General features: G+C 48.8%; 1 protein-coding gene across 11 annotated transcripts in view; it reads right to left on the bottom strand.

The window, feature by feature from the left end:
* SULF2 (sulfatase 2) overlaps positions 1-23,896 on the bottom strand; it is a 130,050-nt gene that overhangs the window by 31,929 nt on the left and 74,225 nt on the right. For all 11 annotated transcript variants that reach the window (XM_063633381.1, XM_063633384.1, XM_055266250.2 and 8 more), the window contains exons 4-5: positions 14,397-14,548; positions 2,051-2,220 (exon numbers count right to left, since the gene is read on the bottom strand). In XM_063633381.1, coding sequence (XP_063489451.1) covers positions 2,051-2,220; positions 14,397-14,548 — 322 coding nt within the window. The remainder of the gene's footprint in view (positions 1-2,050; positions 2,221-14,396; positions 14,549-23,896) is intronic.

Below are 23,896 nucleotides of genomic sequence, written 5' to 3'. Positions count from 1 at the left end.
CCACAAGGCCTGCCCCAGGACAGGGCATGTGCCGGCTTTCTAGGGGAGAGATGGGATATGAGACCCCTGACAGAAAGATCCAGTGCTCTAACCGTGCGCCCCGGCTCTGCCCCCTCTCCACCCCTTCTTGAACGTCATCATTAAACATCCTAGCTGCAGAACTTTCTTTTTTGGTTTCTTTAGGAAATGATTATACCCCCGAGATAAGAGAGCCTTCCAAACATGCCGCTAAGAAGGCAAAGGGGGCTTCTCCACATAAGAGCAGACAGTACTCATTTTCAATTTCTGTAATTTTCATTTCAAAGGGAAAATAAACCAGCAGGCAATGTCAAACAATTTCATCATGAAATTCTGGCGCCGCTGGCTGCTGCATGGGGTGAAGACGGCACCTCTTTGAGAGATGCTGCTGAAGCAAAGCGTCCCTCCCCCCACCCACGGCTTCTCCCTTAGATAGGGCTGAGTGGCCTCCACCCCCTGCAGGGATTGAATTCTAAGTAGGGGTGGGGCGGGGTGCCTGCTGCTAGGGGAGGCTGGCCTTCTTGGGTGGAGAGGAGTGGGCTTGGGTTTGGACGGGGAGCCAGACAGATGTGCACAGCAGCAATGCTGCAGCCCCTGGGACCCAGCTCATCATCTTCTGTCAAAGCCTCCTCCCCAGAGACCAGGGGATGGGAAGGTGAACAGGGATGGGAAGGTGAACAGGGATGGGAAGGTGAACAGTGCCTTCTACCCTCTCTGAGCTGCTTCGAGGGCTGTCAGAAAGTAATTACAGGAGGGGCTTGAGGAGGGCAATGTATTCTGATTGTAATGAAGCTAAACACCCTGAATATTCAGGCAGATTCCAAACCGCCCCATCCTTGCAGCCCCAGAATGTCACAGTAAGGGCTGCTGAGTCACTGCTAAGCAGGGGGTGGTCTGAGGCAGAGAGAAGCAGGAGAACTTTCCAGGAAGTTTCCCAGCCAGCTGGATAGTGTACTACAGGGGTGGGCAGAGGCATGGGACGCAGAAGTGCGGGCTGGACTTGAATCCTGGCTCTGCCACTTAGAGCTGGGTGACCTCAGGTAAGTTACCTTACCTCTCTGTGCCTCAGTTTCTTCATCTGTAAAAATGGGAATACCAAGTGTGACAGGCAGCCTCCAAGATGGCCCTTGATAATCTCTACTTCCTGGCCTTCACACCCCTGCGTAGACCCTCCACGTTGTAGAAGGACCGGTCTGTGTGACCAATAGAATGTGGCAGAGTGATGGTGCCACTTTCGAGATTAGGTTGTAAAAGACACTGTGGCTCCTTCTTGGCCTTACTCTATCTGATCATTTGCTGTGGGCGAGGCCAGCTATCACGTTGTGAGGACACTCAAACACCCTATGGACACAGGCTCCTGTGGCAAGACCCAGCCATGGGACTGAGCCCCAGTTAAGCCTCAGGTGACTGCAGCCCCAGCTGACACCTTGATTGCAACCTCAGCAGACCCTGGGCCAGAAGCTCAGAAGAGCCACTCCCAGATTCCTGACTCACAGACACCGTGAGATAATTTGTGTTTGTTGTTTTAGGTTGCTAGATTCTGGGATGATTTGTTACATGGCAATAGATAACTGGTACACCGAGGGTCATTGTGAGTATTCAGGGACTGGACACAATGCCTAGGGCTTAGCACAGCACCTGCTACACAGCCCACAGCTCAATAAATGGTGGCAAATAACTAGTCTGGTAAAACTATAGATCCCCTCCTCAAAATAATGTTTTTAGATGTCTTAAATAAAATACACATGGCATTAAAAGGAAACCTATTCTACGCAGTTCCATCCACAGACCTCTTGGTGGAAGGCCGTGTATCCCAAGTTAAAAATTCTCCTGCCTTGGTCTGTTGGCCAGGCTGTCTGGAATTGCATCCCAGTTTCACCATGGACAAGCAGTATGTTCTTGGGGTCTTTAAACCAGGAGGATTAGAGAGGAGGCACAGCGAAGTCATGGTGGTGACAGTACTGTTGCTAAAGCCTGACCCTCCCTCTTCATGCTAAGCAGTGCCTCTGGCAGGCAGAGTGCTGAGGCTTACATGTGCTGAGATGCGTTTGGGAAGAGGCGTGAATATTGTGGGGCTGAATCTTCAGGGCCGTGGGGGGCTGCGTGGCTGATGACCATGAGGACTGGCCTGTGCGGGTACATCTTCTTGGACGTGCGGAAGAAGCTCACGCTGTCATTGGTGATGAGGTCTGTGAGGTAATCCTGGGGGGTGGGGAGAGACAGGAGAACAGGTGAGGAGCCAGGTATTCATACTGGTGGTCCGCTACGTGCCAGGCACCCTGCTAGGCACAGGGGACACAACAGTGAACAAAACAATTTCTGCCCTTCTGGAGCTGAAAGTCTAGGGAGCAGACAGACAAGAAATAAGCAAGTAAAATAAATGAAATGCCAGACAAATGATGCAAATGGTGCTAAGCTCATTAGAGATAAGGCAGAGAAGTGGGTAGGGAGAACAGGGCAGGAATTGCAATATATCACTCAAGATAGATATTAAAAGAATAGGCTGGGTGGGATGGCTCACACCTGTGATCCCAGCACTTTGGGAGGCTGAGGTGGGTGGATCACCTGAGGTCAGTTTGAGACCAGCCTGGCCAACACGGTGAAACACCATCTGTACTAAAAATGCAAAAATTAGCCAGGCATGGTAGTGAGCACCTGTAGCCCAGCTACTCAGAAGGCTGAGGCAGGAGAATCGTTTGAACACAGGAGGTGGAGGCTGCAGTGAGCCAAGACTGCATGATTGCACTCCAGCCTGGGTGACAAAGCAAGACTCTAACTCAAAAAAAAAAAAAAAAAAAAAAGATATTAAAAGAATAATAGCTAACACTATTGAGTGCTTACGATGTGCCAAGGACTGTTCTGTGTTTACCTGTATTTACTCACTTAATTCTGACATAACTATAGAAAGTAGGTATGATGATAATCCTTATTTTCCAGAACAGGAAATTAAGGCACAGAGAAACTAAGTAAATTGCCCAATGGCACACAGCTAGTAAATGTTGGACCCAGCACTACAGAGTCTTGGCTCCTAAGTCTGAAGTTTTTTCAAGACTCTGGGGACACTGTCATGCAGGGTGGGTATATCCCTAAGTTCCTGGGGTGCCTACACTGGGGCAGGAGCAGACACATATATAAATAAAGAACCAAGGTAGTTAAAAGGTGTGACAGATGAAAGAAATATCACAAAACAGAGAGATGTAACAAAGAGTAACTGGGAGCTGAGATGAGGGGCATATTTTAGCTGGGGCAGTCAGGGAGGTCCTCTCTGAGGAGGTGACATTGGAGTTGAGACCTGAATGATGAGAAGGAGCTGGGCGTAGGAAGATATATATCACTGGATTTTGCCGCAATCCCCTGGAGAGCTTACTGATACCTGGGCCCACCCCCAGAGATTCTGGTTGGATTGGCCTGCGGTTTGGCTCAGGTATCAGACTTTTAAAAAACTCCCCAGGGGATTCTAATGGGTATTCAGGATTGAGAATCACTGATCCAGGGTAGAGTTCTAGGCACAGATAACAGGGCTCTGAGGCAGGAATGTGCTTGCCATGTGTCCTAAAAATAGAAAAGAGGGCAGATGGCAACTGGCTCCTTGGAAAGAGGGTAAAATGTCAGAGGGTAAAATGCAGAAATGATATAAAGAGCAGCACAAAAAAAAGGGATGGGGATGCACTAATGTCTCCAGGAAAATAAGGAACTGACTTACATATTGGGCAAGAGGGGAGAAGAGCTGGAGGAAAAGTAAATGGCCAGAACTGGAGGCTTTAAAAGCTCAGCTAAGAAGTTGAGGTTTGCCTAAACTCTTAACTTTTTTTTTTTTTTTTTTTGGTCAGGGTCTTGCTCCATTGCCTAGACTGGAGTGCAGTGGTGAAATCATGGCTCACTGCAGCCTCCATCTCCCAGGCTCAAGTGATCCTCCCACCTTGACCTCCCAAAGTGTGGGATTACAGGCATGAGCCACAGCACCCATACAACTCTTCCTGAATTTAGTAAATATTTAGCTGCTAATCTTTCTTGAAGGTAATGAGTTCTTGAAATATACCCTCTGCTAGGAAGCAGCTCTGCTCAAAACAATTACTTTCAAAAAGTGATTATTTTTGAGAAAAAAAGGTGAAGAGGTGGCTACAGCTTCCACCCTGAAGTATACAACATATATACATACTATGATGTATTCATACATCTACAGACACTCTTTCAGGTACACTCATCCACTATATCCATATGCACAAAAATGGCCACTGCAATATTGTTTATAAAACAAAAACACCGCAGTGACCAGCAGGAGGATATATGTTTAATAGTACACATGTACATATATTATACACACACATACATATTAGAGACAAGTCGTGCTCTGTCGCTCAGACTGGAGTGCAGTGGCACAATCATAGCTCAGTGTAACCCTGAGATCCTCAGCTCAAGTGATCCTCCTGCCTCAGCCTTCTGAGTAGCTAGGACTATAGGCATGTGCCACCACACCCAGCTAATTTTTCATTTTTATTCTTATTTTGTAGAGACAGGGTCTCTACAAAGAGAGTCTTGAGTATCTAACAGTGGTTAGCCCAAGTAGATACAGCTAGCAAGTGGTTGCCCAGGCTGATCTTCAACTCCTGGTCTCAAGCAATCCTCCTGCCTCAGCCTCCCAAAGTGTAGGTATTAAGGCATGAGCCAACACACCTAGTGGCATTGCTTCCATACTATGCAATGCTGTGCAGACATTAAAAAGGCATGTGTAAAGTTGTCCAAGATACATGGTTAAGGGTAAGAGCAAGCAACATAGTCAAACCCAGAAACACTCTATTTTTTGTGGGGGCAGAGGGAAGGGAGGGTGAAGAGGAGAAACCAAACTCTAACCTCATATATTTTTGAGCATAAAGGAAAAATCTGGAAGGATATCAAAATGCTCATTGAAGACTGGGAAGAGGAGAGAAGCGGAGAAAGTTACTTGCTTCTTTATATATTGCTCCTTGAATATTATTTATGGATTAATTTTGGGGAGTAAAAATTTTATAAGGGGGCTCTACAGAATTTATTACATAAAAATAATATATGTTACATAAATCAAAGAGCTGCTGCTATAGTTTTGGAACATGATCTAAAGGTATTAGAAAAGTTCTTAAAATGACAAAGGTAACTTACAATGGATCTAAAAATGGTGCAAAGCTCTGTACCTTGACATTAACAGTCAGGGCCTGAAGGGGTCAAGTCAGGAAATGGCATGAGAATGAGGTGGAACCGCCAGTAGTGGACAGTTGCTGCCACCCGCCAGTGGGGTGGGGTGGGAAGCCACCATTGCTCTTCATAACAGACTCATCTTCACTACTTCATCTCAGAACTATGTGGTTAAACTTTTTTAAAAATAAAGCTACCATTAACCTCCATTCCTAGGAGAAGATATACAATGGGATTATAAAGCAGTGAAAAAGAACAGAGCTACGTGGATGAACACAGATCAAACATGGATAAATCTTACAATGTTATATTGGGTGAGAAAAGCAGGTTGTGGAAGGATGTGCATGATATGATATCATTTATAAAAAGTCTAAGGACACAAACACAGCGTCGTACATTGTTTGAGATATCTGCCTATGGGATGAAAGAATAAAGGTATGTGTGGAAAGAGGCGCCAGGATATTGGCTACCTCCAGGGGAGGGCTCAGGCTGGGGGAGGAATGAGACCCAGGAGGGTGAGTCACGGGCTCCCACAGTCTAATGTTTCAAAGTGTGTGTGGGGTGATTACGGCACCTGCCTCTTGAGGCTGACAGGCAGGTTAAAGTGCTAATAGATGTGAAGCTCTTGCCACAGTGTCCTGTGCACAGCCAGCTCTCTGTCACCATTCAGCTAAGAATCAGGACTGTCTTGGTGGCTGGGCAGATTTCTCCATGTCTGAGAGCTCCCCTCCTTATCCGTCCTCCTCAGTGGCCACTCCTCGGCTAAGTCTTCCCCAATCTCTGCTAGCTCCGCAATGCCACGTGACACACCTGCTTCCAAAGCTGCCACCCTGCTCCACTGGCGGGCAGTTAGTGCCGGGCCGGCCAACAAGAGCCACCCATCCCTCCAGCCACAGGGCTCCAGTCACGCCCAGGCATCCGAGGGAGAGAACAGGGGGCCTGGGCCAGGGTGGCGGGGGCAGCATCCAGCGATGCTCAGGGGCAGCCAGGACACAGCCACTGGGTGGACGTGGGGTGCGGGAGGGGCGGGTGACCCCCCACCCCTGTTGGTCTCTGGTTTAGGCAGTTGGGGGAAGGGTACAGAGAAGGCCTGGGCTGGGGGAAAGGCCGAGTTCAGATATGGGCAATCTGCGTTCGGGGTGCCTAGGGCGAGCCATGAGGAAGGACTCTGAAATTCAGAGCTGCGAGCAGGAGGGTGAGATGGTTGGAGGCCCGCAGGCCCAGGTGCATTTTCCAGAACCCGGCGCCCAGGAGTCAGGCTCTACCCAGGTGCTCCTGGCCTGCACAGTTCCACAGGGCTGAGAAGCCACAGCCGGGACCCCGAGGTGCATCCGGCCCCCTCTGGCAAGCACCCTCTGAGCCTCAGGTGCTTGGCTGCAGGCATCCACAAGCTTCGCCGACTGAGTAGCTAGTGTCTGCGGAGACTGCCAGCCTCAGCCCTAGGCAAAAGCATGTTTCCTTCGAGTGGGCACCGGGCTTCCCTCCAAGGCCAAGGCAGTGCGTATGGGTGGCAGCAGCTCCAAGGGCTCCAGACAACTCGTAATGAATGATCATAGGCTCTTAGTGTTATCAAATATCTTAGCTCAGCTGATCGTCACAGCAACTTTGACAAGTGGACATTATACCCATTTTACAGATAAGGAAGTGAGGTCCCCAAACAAATAAGCCATGCATCCAGAGCTGGAGCCAAGGCTTTTGTATTTTTGGGTCAGATCCATCTCCCCCCTCCCCCCCGATAAAATTATTAATGAGAAGCATACATAGTGGTTTAGAGCAAGTATGCACAAACCATTCCTGTAAAGGGCCAGACAGCAAATATTTTAGACTCTGCAGGCCCCATGTCTGTGTTGCAACTACTCATTACTGCCACTGTGGCTTGAAAGGAGCTATCAGGAAAATGAATGGGCATGTCCGTGTTCCAGTAAAGTTTTAGGTATGGATGCAGTTTTAATTTCATGTATTTTTCACGTCATGAAAATTACTCTTAAAAGCTTTATTGTGGTAAAAAAACATGAGCTGTAAGCTTTTTAACAAAGTTTTATCTGTGAAGTAGAGTACTGTTAACTCTCAGTGCCATGTTGTACAGCAGATCTCTGGAACTGTTTCATCTTGCATAACTGAAACCTCATACATCTTGAACAGAACTCCCCAGTTCCCCCTCCCCTGGGCCCTGCCAACCACCATTCTCCTTTTTGCTGCTATTGTCTAATTTAGATGCCTCATGTAAGTGGAATCACGCAGTATTTGTCCTTCTGTGTCTGGTGTATTTCACTTAGCATAATATTCTCAAGGTTCATCCATGTTGCCGCATATGATAGGATTTCCTTATTTTATTATTTTATTTTGAGACAGAGTCTCCCTCTGTCGGCCAGGCTGGAGGGCAGTGGCGCCACCTCGGCTCACTACAGTCTCTGCCTCCTGGGTTCAAGCAATTCTCCTGCCTCAGCCTCCCAAGTAGCTGGACTACAGGCATGTGCCACCATGTCCACCTAATTTTTATATTTTTAGTAGAGACGGGGTTTCACCACGTTGGCCAGGCTGGTCTCGAACTCCTGGCCTCAAGTGATCCGCCTGGTTTGGCCTCCCAAAGTGCTGGGATTACAGGCATGAGCCACTGTGCCTGGCCGGATTTCCTTCTTTTTAAAGGCTGAACAACATTCCTTTTTGTATATACCATGTGAAAAATGCTCTTCTTTTGATTGTTTTTTAAATTAGTTGAAAACATAAAAACCATTCTTAGCTCAGGGGCCATACAAAAACCACCAGTCTGGGCCCACAGGCTGTGGTTTAGTGCATGGACTTTGAAGCCAGATGGCCTGGGTTCGAATCCTGCTTTATCACTTACTAGGCTATGTGGCCTGGTTACATTACTTAGCCTCTCTGGGCCTCAGTTTTCTTATCTGACAGTAGGGAATAGTAACAGTATATACCTCACAGACTATTGATGAGAAATGCATGGGTTAATTTGTGTAAAATGATTCAAACAGTATCTGGTACATGATATGTCTAAATGAGTGTTAGTCATTATTCCTCAAGAACCATATGCCTACATTTTCTTTGTGAAAATTAAAATAGTACAAAGGACAGTGAAGTCTCATTTGATTAGATTACTCCTTACTGCCTCCCCACCCCCACCCCCACCCCCATAACCTTGGCTCTTCTGTCCCCTACTGGGAATAACCTTTCCAGTGTTTTGTTAGGTACGTTATAGTGTCACTTTATGCATCTTTTTATATTATTAATCACATCATACTGCACATATTCATTTATCTATCTGACAAATACAGCAGTGAACAAAACAAATGAGCATTCCTGCCTTCATGGGGCTTGTATTCTTATGAGAAGAGACAGATACTTAACAAAGGAATCAGTAATATACACAGGGTGTAATTCGCCAGATGGTGATTTGTTGCAGTAAGGAGTGTGGTGGGGGTGCCCTTATACGAGGTGGTCCAGGAAGGCTAAAGTGAGATGACATTTGATTAAGGACCTGAGGAGTTCTGGAACTTGCTTTTCCCACTCTGCCTGATGGGCTCAGGACATAAGGCAGACCGGCCTCATCCTTTGCCCAGGATCTTCCAGGGGAGGGATGCTTCATGGTCATTTAGTTATTTCGTGTATTGGTGGACTTTGCTGATTTCTTTCAGTAACAAACAAAGCTACAACCAACTGCTCCGTCATGCCGTCTCCTGCCTATGACTGAGGCTTCTCCAGATAGACAGAGACGTGTACATGCTGTGGCAAGGGGTGGGGCACATTAAGTTCATAGAATCTGCCAGGTTGCCCCCAGACTGGCTGTGCACTGCCATCACCTCCCCGCAGAGGCACCCAACACCCAGGCCCGCTTTTACCAGCTGCCTGGAAACCTCTTTTCACGTGACTCAACTCTAGGTCATTCTCACTTCCCTTCCCACTAACAACTGTCTTCCCTTCTCCAACCCTCTTCTGCCATTAGCGCTTGTCCTGTATCACTCTTTTCTCATCACCACTGCCTCTCTTTTTGCCCTTGACATCTGGACCCCTTTGGTGGCATGTGCCCATCTGTGGATTAGTGACTTGGGACAGAGTCCTCAGAGGCCTTCTGAGGGGGGGATTACGAAGGGTTGCTGCTTCCTCCCTGCCTGGGCCTCCCAAAAAGGCCTGCCTGAGGCCAGCAGTGACATTCTGCCTTGCCAGAGGCATCTTACTGCCTGATCTAGGGCCCAGGGCCCAGGGCTCCTGAGCTCTGCCTTGGCTGGAAACCCCGGGCTCACCCCTGTTCCCTTGATGCTTGGGCTCCTGCTGCCCACCGCTACCCTCAGGATTTGAACCCTGGACCTGAGCCAGTTCTGACTTCACCGCCCCGCCCTCTGCCCACATCCCTGTTAGAGCATCTCTGTTCCTAGGCCCCTGGTAACTGGGCGGGGGGTGGGGGGTGTGTGTCAGGAATCCTCTCATGCCTCCCTCACAGGGCTGTTCTCATTCACAGGGGGAGATGTGTGTGGGCAGGAAACAGGGCAAAACGACGGACATTCCATGTCCCCATGCTTAGCCCCAAAAGAATCCTGAGCACCCCGGGATAACTTGATTATCGGGCTGCTCTGAGATAAGGCGTGGATGTGGTGAAGAATTTTAAAAAGGAGGGAATGTATTTTCCAGGATATTTAGAGAATCCGCCTGCACTGAGGCTGGGAGGAGGGAAACAGCGTGCTTAGTCCTGGGACTGGAATTTATATTCCAAGGAGTCCATGCTGGACTGCCTCATCGGAACTTTGGAATTAATTCACTTGGGAGGCTGGAGGCCTACTATGTGCAGAGTGAGACTTGAGGGCAGGCCGGGGGCGGCTTCTGCCACTTGGGCCTGGACCCATCAGACTTATGCGGAGCCCAGGATGACCTGTCAGAGGCAGAGGGATCTCCATGTGTGAGGGGGTTTCCAGAACAGAAGCAGGAGAATTTTTTGGCCATTGAGCACCTAGTCAGCCTTCTCCTGGTGGAAACTCCATTCTTATTTGGGGCTCATTCTCAGCCAATATTCCAGGGTAAAGCTTCTGCTACCCCCACGTCTGGCTCAGGAGTAGAGCATGTGACTTATAGTCCAGGGAACCAGGCATCCTCCCGGCCGCACTGATTGGCTCAGGGACAGACACAGGACTGATCCAGAGCCAATGAGATGCACCGAGACTCTCTGGGACTCCTGGGAAAGAGACTCCCACGCTTGCAGCTGGCCAGGAAGATGGGAGGATATAAGGAAGGCTGCATTGCTACCAGGAGGAGAGAGAGCTTCTGTGAATACAGTCAAGCAGAAGAAAACAGAGCTGACCTCAGAGAGAAACTGACTCCTTGGGGGTTCATTTGAACTCCTGGATCCACCCATGCCTGATACCCCTACAGCTGGTTTCAGTTAAATAGGTGAATATAGTTCCTCTTTGATTAAGCCACTGGGAGTTAAATTTCTCTTTACAAACAACTTCAAGAGCCTAGTCTGATTTAAAAAATTTACCCTATAGTGGCTGGGTGCCGTGGCTCATGCCTGTAATCCCAGAACTTTGGGAGGCCGAGGTGGGTGGATCACCTGAGATTGGGAGTTCCGAGACCAGCCTGACCAACACGGAGAAACCCCATCTCTACTAAAAATACAAAATTAGCTGGGCGTGGTGGCGCATGCCTGTAATCCTAGCTACTCAGGAGGCTGAGGCAGGAGAATCACATGAACCCGGGAGGCAGAGGTTGCAGTGAGCTGAGATCACACCATTGCACTCCAGTCTGGACAACAAGCACAAAACTCTGTCTCAAAAAAAAAAAAAACAACAAAAAAAACTTGAGCTGATTCTAATAACTAGCAAGCTTGGAGGTTGAAATGGCTCATACTGGGGACGACAAAATAGACAGGTGTGATGTGTCTGTGTGCGCATTAATGATGTGTGCACATCACTTAATAGTTTATATCATATCTTCACGTGCCAGACTGTGAGCTCCAGGAGGACCATGACTGGGTCTATTTTCATTCACCTTGGAATAGCCAGCACTTGGCATGGTGCCTGGCACACAGCAGGTGCTCAATGAATACTTGTTCGGGGTGGTGAATGAATAATGGAATCAGGTTTGACTAGTCCACTCCCCTCATATGATTGTTGTGAATATCAGAAGTACTACATGTTAAACACCCAGCACAGTGCCTGGTACACAGTAGGTGCTCAGTGGTACACAGTAGGTGCTTGGTAAATGGAAGTACACATGATTAAGTATGCAAGGGTATGCTTGTTTTTCAGATTTGGGAGTTGAGACTCTTAGGAGTACGTAGCATGTCCAAGGTCACGTAATATGTGTCAAGTTTGGGGCTCTCAACTTGATCCCATTGACTCCAAATGTGAAACTCACTGTACAGTCCCTGGAGGGCGCTGGCAGAAGAACGACATGGTGGGCTGAAGGGCCACAGGCCTGTGGGTCAGGCATGCTCGATTGATGCAGGATTTTAGAAAAGTCTGAATTAGTTGCCAATATTTACCAATCAGGAGATTTCATAGGTAAAAAATACAAATTTGTGGCTTCTGTTGAAAAATCAGGAAAACTGGCCATCTGGGCCCACAGTTCTACCTGGGCCCGATCTGCCCCTTTTAGACAGACACCTTCTCCACAGTCCCCACCACTCCCTATTGTCCACACACTCCTGGCTTGCTACCCTCTTTCAGTGATTGCCTGTTCTCTAGTGACTTTAACCTGAGAAGTCACAGTAGGCAGGGCCCAGGACTGGTGGCAGTGGGGATGGGAAAAGAGAAAGAGGGATGGATTTGGCAGCCGGTCTGGGGAAAGAATGTACCAGCTGTGGGGGGATGTCAGAGCTGACTCTGAGGATTCAGATGGGGCAGGAAGATTTGTTCATTTCCATATTTCTTTTAAAATGGGACATCTGGATGAAACATCACGTCAGCCTCTCCTCCTCCTCCTCCTCCTCATCATCATCTAAGCCAGGGGTCAGCAAACTACAGCCAAGCAGGTCGACTGCCTGTTTTTGTAAACAAAGCTTCCTTGGAGCATGGCCATGCTTGTTTATTATCTATGGCTGCTTTCACACTATAATGGCAGACTTCAGCAGTGGTGACAGGACTGTAAGCCTTGTAAAGCCTAAAATATTTAGTATCTGGCCCTTTACAGAAAATATTTGTTGCCCTGATCTAAGCTACTACATACTGAGTATTTACTATGTGCAAGGGGCACTTCTAATGTTCTACATGTATTAACTCATGTGATCCTCAAAAATCTTTGTGGTAAAACCATAATGAAACACCACTACACGCCCAGCAAAGCAGCCCTGACAAAAAAGACAACACCAAGTGTTGATAAGGGATGCAGGGCAACTCTCATTTCCAGTTGGGAGTGTAAACTGGTGCAACATCTTTTTTTTTTTCTTTTTTGAGATGGCGTCTCGTTCTGTCTCCCAGGCTGGAGTGCAGTGATGTGATCTCGGCTCACTGCAACCTCCACCTCCTGGGTTCACACCATTCTCCTGTCTCAGCCTCCCGAGTAACTGGGATTACAGGCGCCTGCCACCACGCAGGGCTAATTTTTGTATTGTTAGTGGAGACGGGGTTTCACCATGTTGGCCAGGCTGGCCTTGAACTCCTGACCTAAAGTGATCCACCCGCCTCGGCCTCCCAAAGTACTGGGATTACAGGTGTGAGCCACTGCGCCTGGCCGGGTGCAACTTCTTAACACATCCTATGTCCCAGCAATTCTTCTTTGGGTATATAATCAAAAGAAATGGGTGCATATGTCCACTAAAAGCCATGGACAAGGATGTTAATAGCAGCTTAGTTTATAATAGACCCAAATTGGAGGCAACCAAAATGTCCATGAGTTGTTGAATGAATAAACGCAGACCTCACAGACATTGCGCCGGGTGAAAAAAGGCAGACGCAGAAGAGAACAGACCATACGATTCCGTTTCGGTGAAGTTCTAGAATAGGCAAAAATAATCCACGGTGTCAGAAGTCAGAGTAGATGTCATCCCCAGGGTGGGGGGTCATGACTGGAGAGGGGTCTCAGGGAGTCTTCTGGAAGTGCTCTATGTCTTGATCAGAGCCGTGGTGAAATGGATGCACGCATATGTGAAACAGATGCGCGGTGAAACAGATGCACACGTATGTGAAAATTCACCCAGCGGTCCAGTTAAGATCTGTGCATGTTACCTCATGTCAATTAATCTTAAGTTAAATATAGAAAAAGCTACAACGGAGGATCGACCACTGTTGCAGGTGCTTAGGCAGCACGCACTCACCCTATGCTCAGCAACGCTGCTGTGAGCAACGGGTGTAACAGAAACAAGCCTCTATGCTCACCAGGAGCTAGGTTCTAGACGGTGCTCAGCAGTGCTATTTGTAATAACCCCAAACTGGAAATACCTAAATGACTAATAAAAGTAGAAGAAATAAACAAATTGTGGTATAAGCGCATGATGGAAGGCTGGGCAGCAAGAATGAACTCAACATAACACAAGCAAGAGAAGCCAGATGCAGAGTGAATCTGTAACGCTAAGAGTCTGAATCATCGTTATCCTCGTGGGAGGGGTGTCGAGTGGGGGGAATTCTGTGAAGGGACTGCTGCGGGCGGTGGTGACATTCTCTTCTTGGCCTACCCAGGTGCTCGTTACACATGTCCATTCAGTTTGTGGCAAGCCCTTGAATGGTACACTCTGTATATGTACTTTCTGTAAGAATATTCTGCCTCGGCAAAATGTTAAAAAACCAAACTCTTGGAAGCAGAGACTATTCTTTGAGAAATGAATACATTTTTCTTTTCTTTTTTAAAGACAGAGTCTTGCTCTGCCACCCAGGCCGAAGAGCAGTGGGAAGATCCTGGCTGACTGCAGCCTCAAACTCCCGGGCTTAAGCAATCCTCCCATTTCAGCCTCTCTAGTAGCTGGGACCATAGGCATGTGCCACCATACCCAGCTAATTTTTGTATTTTTTTGTACAGACAGGGTCTCGTCATGTTGCCCAGGCTGGTCTTGAACTCCTGGACTCAAGTGATTCACCTGCCTTAGCTTACCAAAGTGCTGGGATTACAGGCGTGAGCCACTGTGCTTGGCTGAGGAGGTGTATGTAAAATGCTCAAGGTCACACTGTTAAGTGTCTGAGTCACAATCTGAACCCAGGTAGTCTGGCTCCTGAGTTGGGCCCCTGACTGCTGGGCCACACAGCCTCTCCCCGGCCGGAAAGGTTGCAGCTTACCTTGGAGTAGTCGGAGCCGTGCTTCTCTTTCACCCCGTTCCGACACAGCGTGTAGTTATAAAAGCGGGAGTTTTTAAGGAGTCCGACCCACTCTTTCCAGCCGGGAGGCACGTAGGAGCCGTTGTATTCATTAAGATACTTCCCGAAGAAAGCTGCGGAGGGAGATGGATCAGGAGGCCACATGAGAAAGTGCCTGATGATGTTTATTAAACTACTGTGTGTCCGAGGCCTGGGCATGCACACCTGCTCTGCCATGGAGCCCTCTGGCACACAGAGCAATGGATCCCTTCTCCAATGTTATTATGTGCACTGAATACAAGATATAGGATTACAGAGAAAATCAATTGTTTGGAAATATGGTTATCAAAATACTAAACGCATTTGCGATATAGTGTGTCTTTTATTTTTTATTTTTGAGACGGAGTCTTGTTCTGTTGCCCAGGCTGGAGTGCAATGGCACGATCTTGGCTTACTGCAACCTCTGCCTCCCGGGTTTCAAGCGATTCTCCTGCCTCAGCCTCCCGAGTAATCTTCAGCGGGGATTACAGGCGTCTGCCACCATGCGTGGCTACTTTTTTGTATTTTTAGTAGAGACAGGGTGTCACCATGTTGGCCGGGCTGGTCTTGAACTCCTGACCTCAGGTGATCCGCCTGCCTCAGCCTCCCAAAGTGTTGGGATTACAGGCTTGAGCCACCATACCTCGCCTACTGTGTCTTTTAAAACCTTGTAGAGAGCGATCATTTCAGAATAGTTACGAGTGAAAATATTATATTTTGCAATATCTGCAACAACTGCAATGGGATATTAAATACTGGTGATTTCTACAGATGACAAAGCTACAGATTCTGCCAACATACTGTGGTTTATGGCCTATGCTCATATTGGAAGCAAATGCTAAGTTTCAGCTGTAGGTTAGTGAAAACCAGAGTGTAATTTTTTTTCCCATTGAAGTTTGTGGATCCCTTGGATTCTGTCTGCTACACAGCAACTGGAATGGCTAACATTAAAGAAACGGGCAACACCTAGTATGGGTGGGGATGTGGGACAACTTGAGCCCTCACACACTGGGTGGCTGCCCTAACTGGTCCAATCATGGTAAGGAACTCTTTGGACGTGTCTGCCAAATTTGAACGCATTGGTAACTTCTACCCAGCAATTTAAATCTTAGGTATTTACCCAACAGAAAAGTATTCATACATTCACCTAAACTCAGGTATAAGACATGACAGCACACTTGTAATAGTAAATAAGTAGAAACAAATGAAATGTTTATCAACAAAAGGATGGGTAAAGAAATTGTTGCATATTTACAAAACGGAAGGCTACATTGAGACTTGAACAAAGACCTAGTGCTACATTCAAGAAGAGGGATGCATCTCAACAACCTAAGAATGTTAAGAGAGATAAACCAGATACAAAAGAATACATGCCATATGACCTCATCTATGTGAAATTCAAGAACAGGCCCAACTAATCTATGGTTTTAGAATAAAAACAGTGGGTATCCTGGAGACCAGGGGAGGGTGGGTGGGAGCAGCAAGGGGAGCTTCTCGGGCGATGGCCTTGTTCTATTTCTTGCTGGAGCAGGTGGTTCAGTTGGCGACACCTCACGGGCCTGGACATTTGGGAGCTGTGCACTTTTCTACACGCATGCTTTACGTCAACAACAAAGCTTAAAGAAAATCACCCTAATTCATTGGGAAGGGGATGTGCCTAAAAACTCTGTGATGAGGAGACAGACAAGACCTCTGCATGATCCTCTTCTGTTTTTATTTTGCATGTACATTTTTTCTTCCTTTGAGATGTCTCGCTCTGCCACCCAGGCTGGAGTGTAGTGGCACCATCACGGCTCACTGCAGCCTCAACCCCCCAGGCTCAAGTGATCTTCCCACCTCATCCTCCCGAGTAGCTGGGACTACAGGCGCATGCCACCATGCCTGGCTTATTTTTGTAGTTTTTGTAGAGAAGGGGCTTCGCCATGCTGCACAGGCTGTTCTTGAATTCCTGAGCTCAAGCGATCTGCCTGCCTCAGCCTCCCAAAGTGCTGAGATTACAGGCGAGAGCCACCGTGCCTGGCTTGCATGTACAATTTTTAATAATTATAATCTATAAAGCCATATTTAAGAAATGGGAAAATTTGAGTCCAGAGACAGCAATCCTGTTCTAGTCTTCTCTTTCTAGATGAGGACACTGCAGTTCTGAAATTTCTGACGAGTATTGTTGAGAGCACAGAATATGGGCGTTCCAGGAGGTTGTAGGGATGTAAGGAGATCTTGCTAACAGACAGCTTGGCGCTGGGCCTTGTCCACGTGAGTGCTTGGCTGAGAACCCAGGATGAGGAGAGAAAGGCCAGGGAGGTGAACCCCCAGAGGAAGGAGGAGAGTGGGTGGGATGGGGCTCTGGTGCCCCTAGAGGAGAGGACAACCCATCCACCAGTGTCCTTGGAGAAAGTACAGAGCCACCTGGCCCTGGGAGAGCTGTGATGGAGTTGGCTCCCTCTGCAGGGGCTTTCCTGGTGACCTGGCAGATGGCTGACACTTTCCAGGAGTGGGAAGACCCCTTAGGAACCCAAACAGCTGGATTCTGAAACCCCCAAAGTACAAGGCAAAGGGAAGCACTTCAATAAATGACTTGCCCACCATGCAGGGCCAGGAGGTGACCACTCCAGAGGGAGGAGCTGATGAAACACCTCCTGGAAGGATCTGGGTACACAGGGGAGGTGAAAATAGGAAGGGAGGATCCCCCAGCAGCCTCAGGGGTAAGGTCCGGGATGGAACCTCCCTTTGTGTGGGAGGATGGAGCAAAAATAAACGGGAAGAACCTGGCATTCTGCAGAGGAGGCGGCGGGGAACCGGCTGCAGTCTCTGAGTCTGAGTCATATCTAGTTTTCACAGAGTGAAGTGTAATTAGGTGGTGGGTGCCTAATTAAACAGCGACTGGGCGTCCCTGGCTAGGTGTCAGGGAGTAACTGATAGAGTGGGAGGCAGCATGAGAGTCCCGGGCAAGCTAAAGGCCTGTGCTTCTCTTTCTCTGGCACCTGGAATGTTGGAGATGCCTCAATGCATCCAGCTCCTCAAAGCAGTGGCTCTTGGCCAGAAGGGGGGTAATTTCTGTCCCCAGGAGACACTTGGCAACGTCTGCAGACATTTTTGGTTTCATCACAACTTGGTGTGCTGTTGATATCTGGTGGGTGGAGGCCAGGGATGCTGCTCAATATTCGCCGATGCACATGACAGCCCCCACGCTACAAAGACTGAGCCAGGACAAAATGTCAGCAGTGCCTAATCCAAGAAACCTTATCTTTTTTGTTTTTTTTTTTGAGAGGGTCTCGCTGTTGTCCAGGCTGGAGTGCAATGGTGTGATGCTGCCTCACTGCAACCTTCGCCTCCTGGGTCCAAAGGATTCTCCTGCCTCAGCCTCCTGAGTAGCTGGGACTACAAGCGTGCACCATGATGCCTGGCTAATTTTTATATTTTTAGTAGAGATGAGGTTTCATCATGTTGGCCAGGCTGGTCTCGAACTCCTGACCTCAAGTGATCCACCTGCCTCAGCCTCCCAAAGTTCTGGGACTACAGATGTGAACCACCGTGTGCTGCTGAGAAACCCTATCTTATTTAAATAAACCTGTCTATGGTCCAACCCTCCAGCATCTCACCCCTCAGGTCTTTAGAGCCACATTGTGAGAGCCAGGAAGGCCCCTGGAGACCAAGTGTAGCTCAGGAAACAAGATTTCCTAAACCTAGTACCTTGACCCCCACCTCTAACGCTGCCCTCCATGTAACACTCCTGGCCTCTCTCCATGCTCTCCTGTACCTCCTCTGAGGGGGACAGTATACAGCAGCGGTCACCAAACCTTTCCCGTAAGTCAATATTTTAGGCTTTGTGGGCCAGAGGGTCAAAGGGTCTCTGTGATAACTACTAAACCCTGCTATTGTTAAAAAGAAAAAAAGAAAAAAAAGTCACAGACAAGACATAAACAAGTGGGCGGGGCTATGTTCCGATACAACTTTATTTACTAAAACAAATGGAGGGCCTGGTTAGGTCCATTGGCGGTGGTTTGCTGACCCCTAGCATGTGCCTAGTGGGTTTGAAGGGCCAAAGTGGGCATGCATAGCCCAATCCTTCCCTTGCTTTTCCTCTGGGGACTGAGCTGCCCCCAGGGAGTGCTAGTTTTCAGGAGGCCTGTCCTGTCTGCGTGGGGAGGAGAGGTGTGGACCTGCATCAGTGAGAAGTCTGTCACACTCTGGAGTTTAGTCAGGAAGCCCAAATGCCCTCAGAAGGAAGCCATGCCCTCAAACCCAGCCTTCACCAGATTCATCAGAGTGCAGTGCTGACTTTCACCTGCTGACCCTTGGGTCTGATTTCTTAATCGGCTCAGGACCTCAACAAGGAAGACGGTAAAATTTAACAAGCCCCCTCATAAATCCATATTCTCATTTTTCTAAGAAAAAGATGAGTTTTATTATTATTGTTTTTTTGAGACAGAGTCTTGCTCTGTTGCCCAGGCTGGAGTGCAGTGGCGCAATCTCGGCTCACTGCAAGCTCCGCCTCCCAGGTTCACACCATTCTCCTGCCTCAGCCTCCCAAGTAGCTGGGACTACAGGCACCTGCCACCACGCCTGGCTAATTTTCTGTATTTTTAGTAGAGACGGGGTTTTACCATGTTAGCCAGGATGGTCTCAATCTCCTGACCTCGTGATCCACCCGCCTCAGCCTCCTAAAGTGCTGGGATTACAGGCATGAGCCACTGAGCCCAGCCAATTATTATTTTATTTTTTACTTTATGTTTTTTTTTGAGATGGAGTCTTGCTCTTGTCACCCAGGCTGGAGGGCAATGGTGTGATCTCAGCTCAATGCAACCTCCGCCTCCCGGGTTCAAGTAATTCTTGTGCCTCAGCCTCCTGAGTAGCTGGGATTACAGGCATGGCCACCATGCCCAGCTAATTTTTGTACTTTTAGTAGAGACGGGGTTTCACCATGTTGGCCAAGCTGGTCTTTAACTCCTGACCTCAGGTGATCTGCCCGCCTTGGCCTCCCAAAGTGCTGGGATTACAAGTGTAAGCCACCCTGCCCGGCAGAGTTTTATTATTTTTTACTCTTCTTCTTTCTCCATTTCCCCTGTGCCCCACTTCGCCCTTTAGAAATGCAATTATGACCTTTTACCTCCCCTACACCAGACACTCTCTTCAGGGCAAGTTCATCTAATCATGTGCTTAGAGGTTCTGGAGCGGAACTCTCACTCACCGGGAGGTTGCCTCGAGGACAATGGTCCATCTACAACCCAAAGTATGCCTGCTGCGAAACTCCCTCCCGGGGGAGAGCTTCTGGCCACCCTTAAAACCTAGTTCCACCCACAAAGGCATCAGTGGCTGCCAGCTGGCTTCCCGGTAGATGAAGTACTCCAGCGAGACATGCAGACCCCCCAGCACTCACTTCCTTCCCTGAGTGCCATTCATGCCAGGCTCCCTTTTAAAAGCACCTCCTTTCTGCTCCCAAAAGCAAAGCAGTACCCTTAAGGCAGGAAGACTGTACTTCTTCCCCTCAGCTAGCTTTGGAATAAAAAATCACTTTCTTTATACCAGATCTCGCTCTTATCACCTGCGTTTTGGTTACACCCCTACAGAGCCCCGACACTTTCTACTCGTGGCAAACAATACTGGCAGTGATGTAAAAGATTCCTCTTGAAACAACTGAAGTCCAGAGTGAAACAATCTAGGGTAAAATATTAATAGAATCAGTGTACCTGGGCATGGTAAACCTCATGATGGTGGCACTCGAAATTGCTCAATTTGGGGTCCCAATGCCCTAGGGAAGGTATGCATGCCTATATCCATTCAGCAAGTGTTGATTAAACCCCTACGGTATGCAGGGAGCTGTCCCAGGCACTGGAATCACAGGAGTGAACAAGACCACCAGGATCCCTTCTGCCCTCGTGCAGCTGATGTTCTAGTGGGGAATGGTGACAAATGCAATGAAGAAAATAAAAGAGAATGACAGGACAGAGTGGCCCCATGTGGTGCTGTGAGAGGCCCCGCTGGGCTGAAGGGCATGAGTCAGAGGGGATAGGAGGAAAACTGCTCCAGGCAGAGGGAATTGGCAGGTACAAAGTCCCTGAGGCTAGTACAAACGTGGGGGCATCGCAGAACCCAAGGGGGACAGTGAGGGAGGGAGGAAATGTCATCACGGGGAAGAGGGGACAGATCCCATAGGGTCCTGGAGACTGTCATGAGGAGTGGCAGGGTTCGTACCGCTCCTGGAACATTACATGCCAGATTTTGCCTTTTGTGCATTTTCCTGGAAACAAGTCCACAGCTTTTGACACATTCTGAAAGGAGCCCAGATCCAAGTCATTTAAGAAGCACAGATTTTCACCCCCTCAGTTTGCAGAAAAGTGAACCGAAAGTCAGAGAAAAAGGCTTCACTGAACTCCCCACTGGGGAACTGGGTTTCCCGCTACACTCCCACATCTTCCAAATCTCCAGCCAGTGAACCTACTGGTTCTTGAAGACTTGGGCCAAGGTCTTTCTGATGAATGCTAGAGTTTAGCTTCTTGGCTTGGCTGCTGGGATACGAATTTCTTCGCGGGGAGTGGGTGGGGGTCCTCCTCCTGCCCATTCTTTTCAGTGCCACGGATGTCAGCATATCCCAAGCTGTTTCCTCTGCTAGAATCTCCCCTTTCACGTCTCTTTCCTTTCTCCAACCCCCAACCCTTAAAAACCCCAAAAGGGTGTATTATGCAGTCTCCACCAGGCCCTAGAAAACAGGGCTTCAGTCAGAGGCTTTTAGTGCCAAATTAGATTTTGCTCTCATTTGATTAGATTTCCCCAAGGCACTTTTAAAAATGGTTATTCCGGCACCAGTGGAGGTGGGAGAAGCAAATTAGCATGGGCCCTGGGGCTCCTGGGCTGGGAGATACAGCCAAGAGAATGAGCTGGAATTGAAACCAAGATTAAAAGCCCAGCCCAAATTGTGGCAGGTGGCTGGTGCCCAGGAAGCCTGGATTCCCTGAGCTTTCGAGGCAGGGACAGCACAAGAGGAGGGGCAAGCTGGGGGCTGGCGTGGGGGTGGGACAATTTGGCAGGCAGATTAAGAGGAATTAATGGCAGGCCAGGAAAGGCCATTGACAATGAGCTGGCTGGTGACTGCCCCTGGGTAGCAGGGCCGGCATCTGCTGAAAGGCCAGAGCACTTACTGCCTCTTGTGTGCCTGGCACTAGGTGGAAGCTTCACCTGCCTGGCTCTGTCATTCTTTGGGCACCAACACTTCCTTATTTAAGTCGCACGGGCTGACCTTGACTGTTGACTCCAGGAATGTGTGCAAATCCTTGACTGACCCATCAGGACCGCATTCCCCTGGTGATCATGGGCAAACTGGTTAGTCGAGGCAAAGGCATGTGACCCAAGCTGGGCCAACTGCAGCGAGTCAGCCCTGGGATTTTTAGGGAGCTACTAGAAAAGAGGTCGTCTTCCTCAGGACTTGGAACTGGTGGGATATATAACCGAAGCTGCTGGCAGCCATCTTGCCACCAAGAGGGAAGAGTCTGTGTGTGTGTGAAGCAATATGGAAAAATGCGGAGGTGGGAAAGATAGAGACAGAGACAGAGAGAGAGAAGAGATAGAGAGATACAAGAGATAGAGAGATAGAGAGATGCTGGTTTGAGGCCCTGGGGATCCACTCTTACCTGAAACCACTTTTTTTTTTGAGAGAGAGTCTCACTCTGTCTCCCAGGGTGGAGTGCAGTGGCATGATCTCGGCTCACTGCAACCTCCGCCTCCTGAGTTCAAGCGATTCTCCTGCCTCAGCCTCTCGAGCAGCTGGGACTACAGGTGTCCAACACCACGCCCAGCTAATTATTTAATTTTTAGTAGAGACGAGGTTTCACCATGTTGGCCAGGCTGGCCTTGAACTCCTGACCTCAGGTGATCTGCCCGCCTCAGCCTCCCAAAGTGCTGGGATTACAGGCGTGAGCCACCGTGCCCAGCCTAATGTTTTAATTTTTAGTAGAGATGGGGTGTCACTATGTTGCCCACGCTGGTCTAGAACTCCTGGGCTCAAGTGATCCTCCCACCTTGGCCTCCCAAAGTGCTGGGAATACACGCATGAGCCACCATGCCCACCATATTTTTACCGTACTCTGTTAACATGTTCACGTATGTTTAGATACACAAATACTTCCCATTGTGTTACCATCGCCTACAGGATTCAGTACGGTCACATGCTGTAGAGGTTTACAGCCTAGGAGTAATAGGTCACGCCACAGAGCCTAGGTGTGTAGTAGGCTATGCCATCCAGGCGTGTGTAGTGCACTCCATGATGTTCACACAACGACAGAATCACCTAACGACACATTTCTCAGGATGTATCCCCGTTGCTATGTGACACACAGCTGTACATTGCTTGGAACTGGCTGCCTATTAAGGGTTATATTTTCATTATCCACCAATGGGCCCGTCCCCTGTTATAGCCAACTTCTTGCTGTTAACATCTGGCTTAATGGAGTCCCCCTGCCCCCTTGGAGGGGATCACTAGCTCCCTATATCCTTCCTGCACCCTGCTTTGTGGCCCAGCAGGTCGGCCACCTCCCCTGCAGGCAGCTCTGCGGTGGAGGCTCCACGCGGCTGCTTCCCCATTTGTCTGAGTTAAGTGCTCCTGGGGAACGATTTGGAGCCTGATGGCAGGAGGAGACCCTTCTGTTTTCTCTCCCAGCCCCAAATCTAACTGAAATTGCCTTGTAATAATCGCATTTGTGGTCTGTGAAAGCTGTGTTTCGTGGCCACCAGGGACTGAGATTAGCTGGTGGTAAACCTGGCACAGGGGCACACGAGGCATCACTGGGGATACTAAGCAAGCCAAGGACTATGGGGGAAGACAGAGGGCTCCTGCACCCAGAAACCACTGGGAACCTCGGCCACCTCTCCCTGCTGCAGACATGTCCCCGCCATGCCGGGCTGGCGTAGGAACACGCTGTTCCTCCCAGCACTAGTTCTCGCTTTTCCTAGTAACACAGGTGGTAATGTGGCAGAGTGCCCAAAGCGTCTCTGCAGTCAGACTGTCTGGGTTTGAATCCTGGATCTGCCACCTCCTAGCTGTGGGACCACAAAGGACTTTGTCCCCTGTGGTTGTTGGCAATGAGATGACAGTGCAGCCCCACCCACTGCTATGCACGTGGATGAGCTGACAGGCATGCAAAGGGTGAAACAGGACCTGATCTGTCCTAAGGGCCTCCCAAGAGGCAGCCAGCAGGACAGAAAGCACCCACTGCTTTCGGAGGACTTTCTCTCCCCCACGACGGGCCATCTGGCTGGAAATATCAACAGGGCTTTTTTAAGGACATCAGCAACTTTTGGTACATGTTCATCCCACACCATCTCCACCCACACACTACATTAAAGGTAATTGACAAACAGCTCTCTAAGAGTCCAAATGTTCCAGAGCTGACTCGCTGAATCATGCAACACCATTTCATTAAATATTTATTTACTTTGATTTGGCAATTTGT

This window comes from Symphalangus syndactylus, chromosome 24 (genome assembly GCF_028878055.3).
Source record: "Symphalangus syndactylus isolate Jambi chromosome 24, NHGRI_mSymSyn1-v2.1_pri, whole genome shotgun sequence".
NCBI lineage: Eukaryota > Metazoa > Chordata > Mammalia > Primates > Hylobatidae > Symphalangus > Symphalangus syndactylus.
Note: the sequence above shows the minus strand (reverse complement) of the source record. Positions and strands in the feature narration are given on the sequence as shown.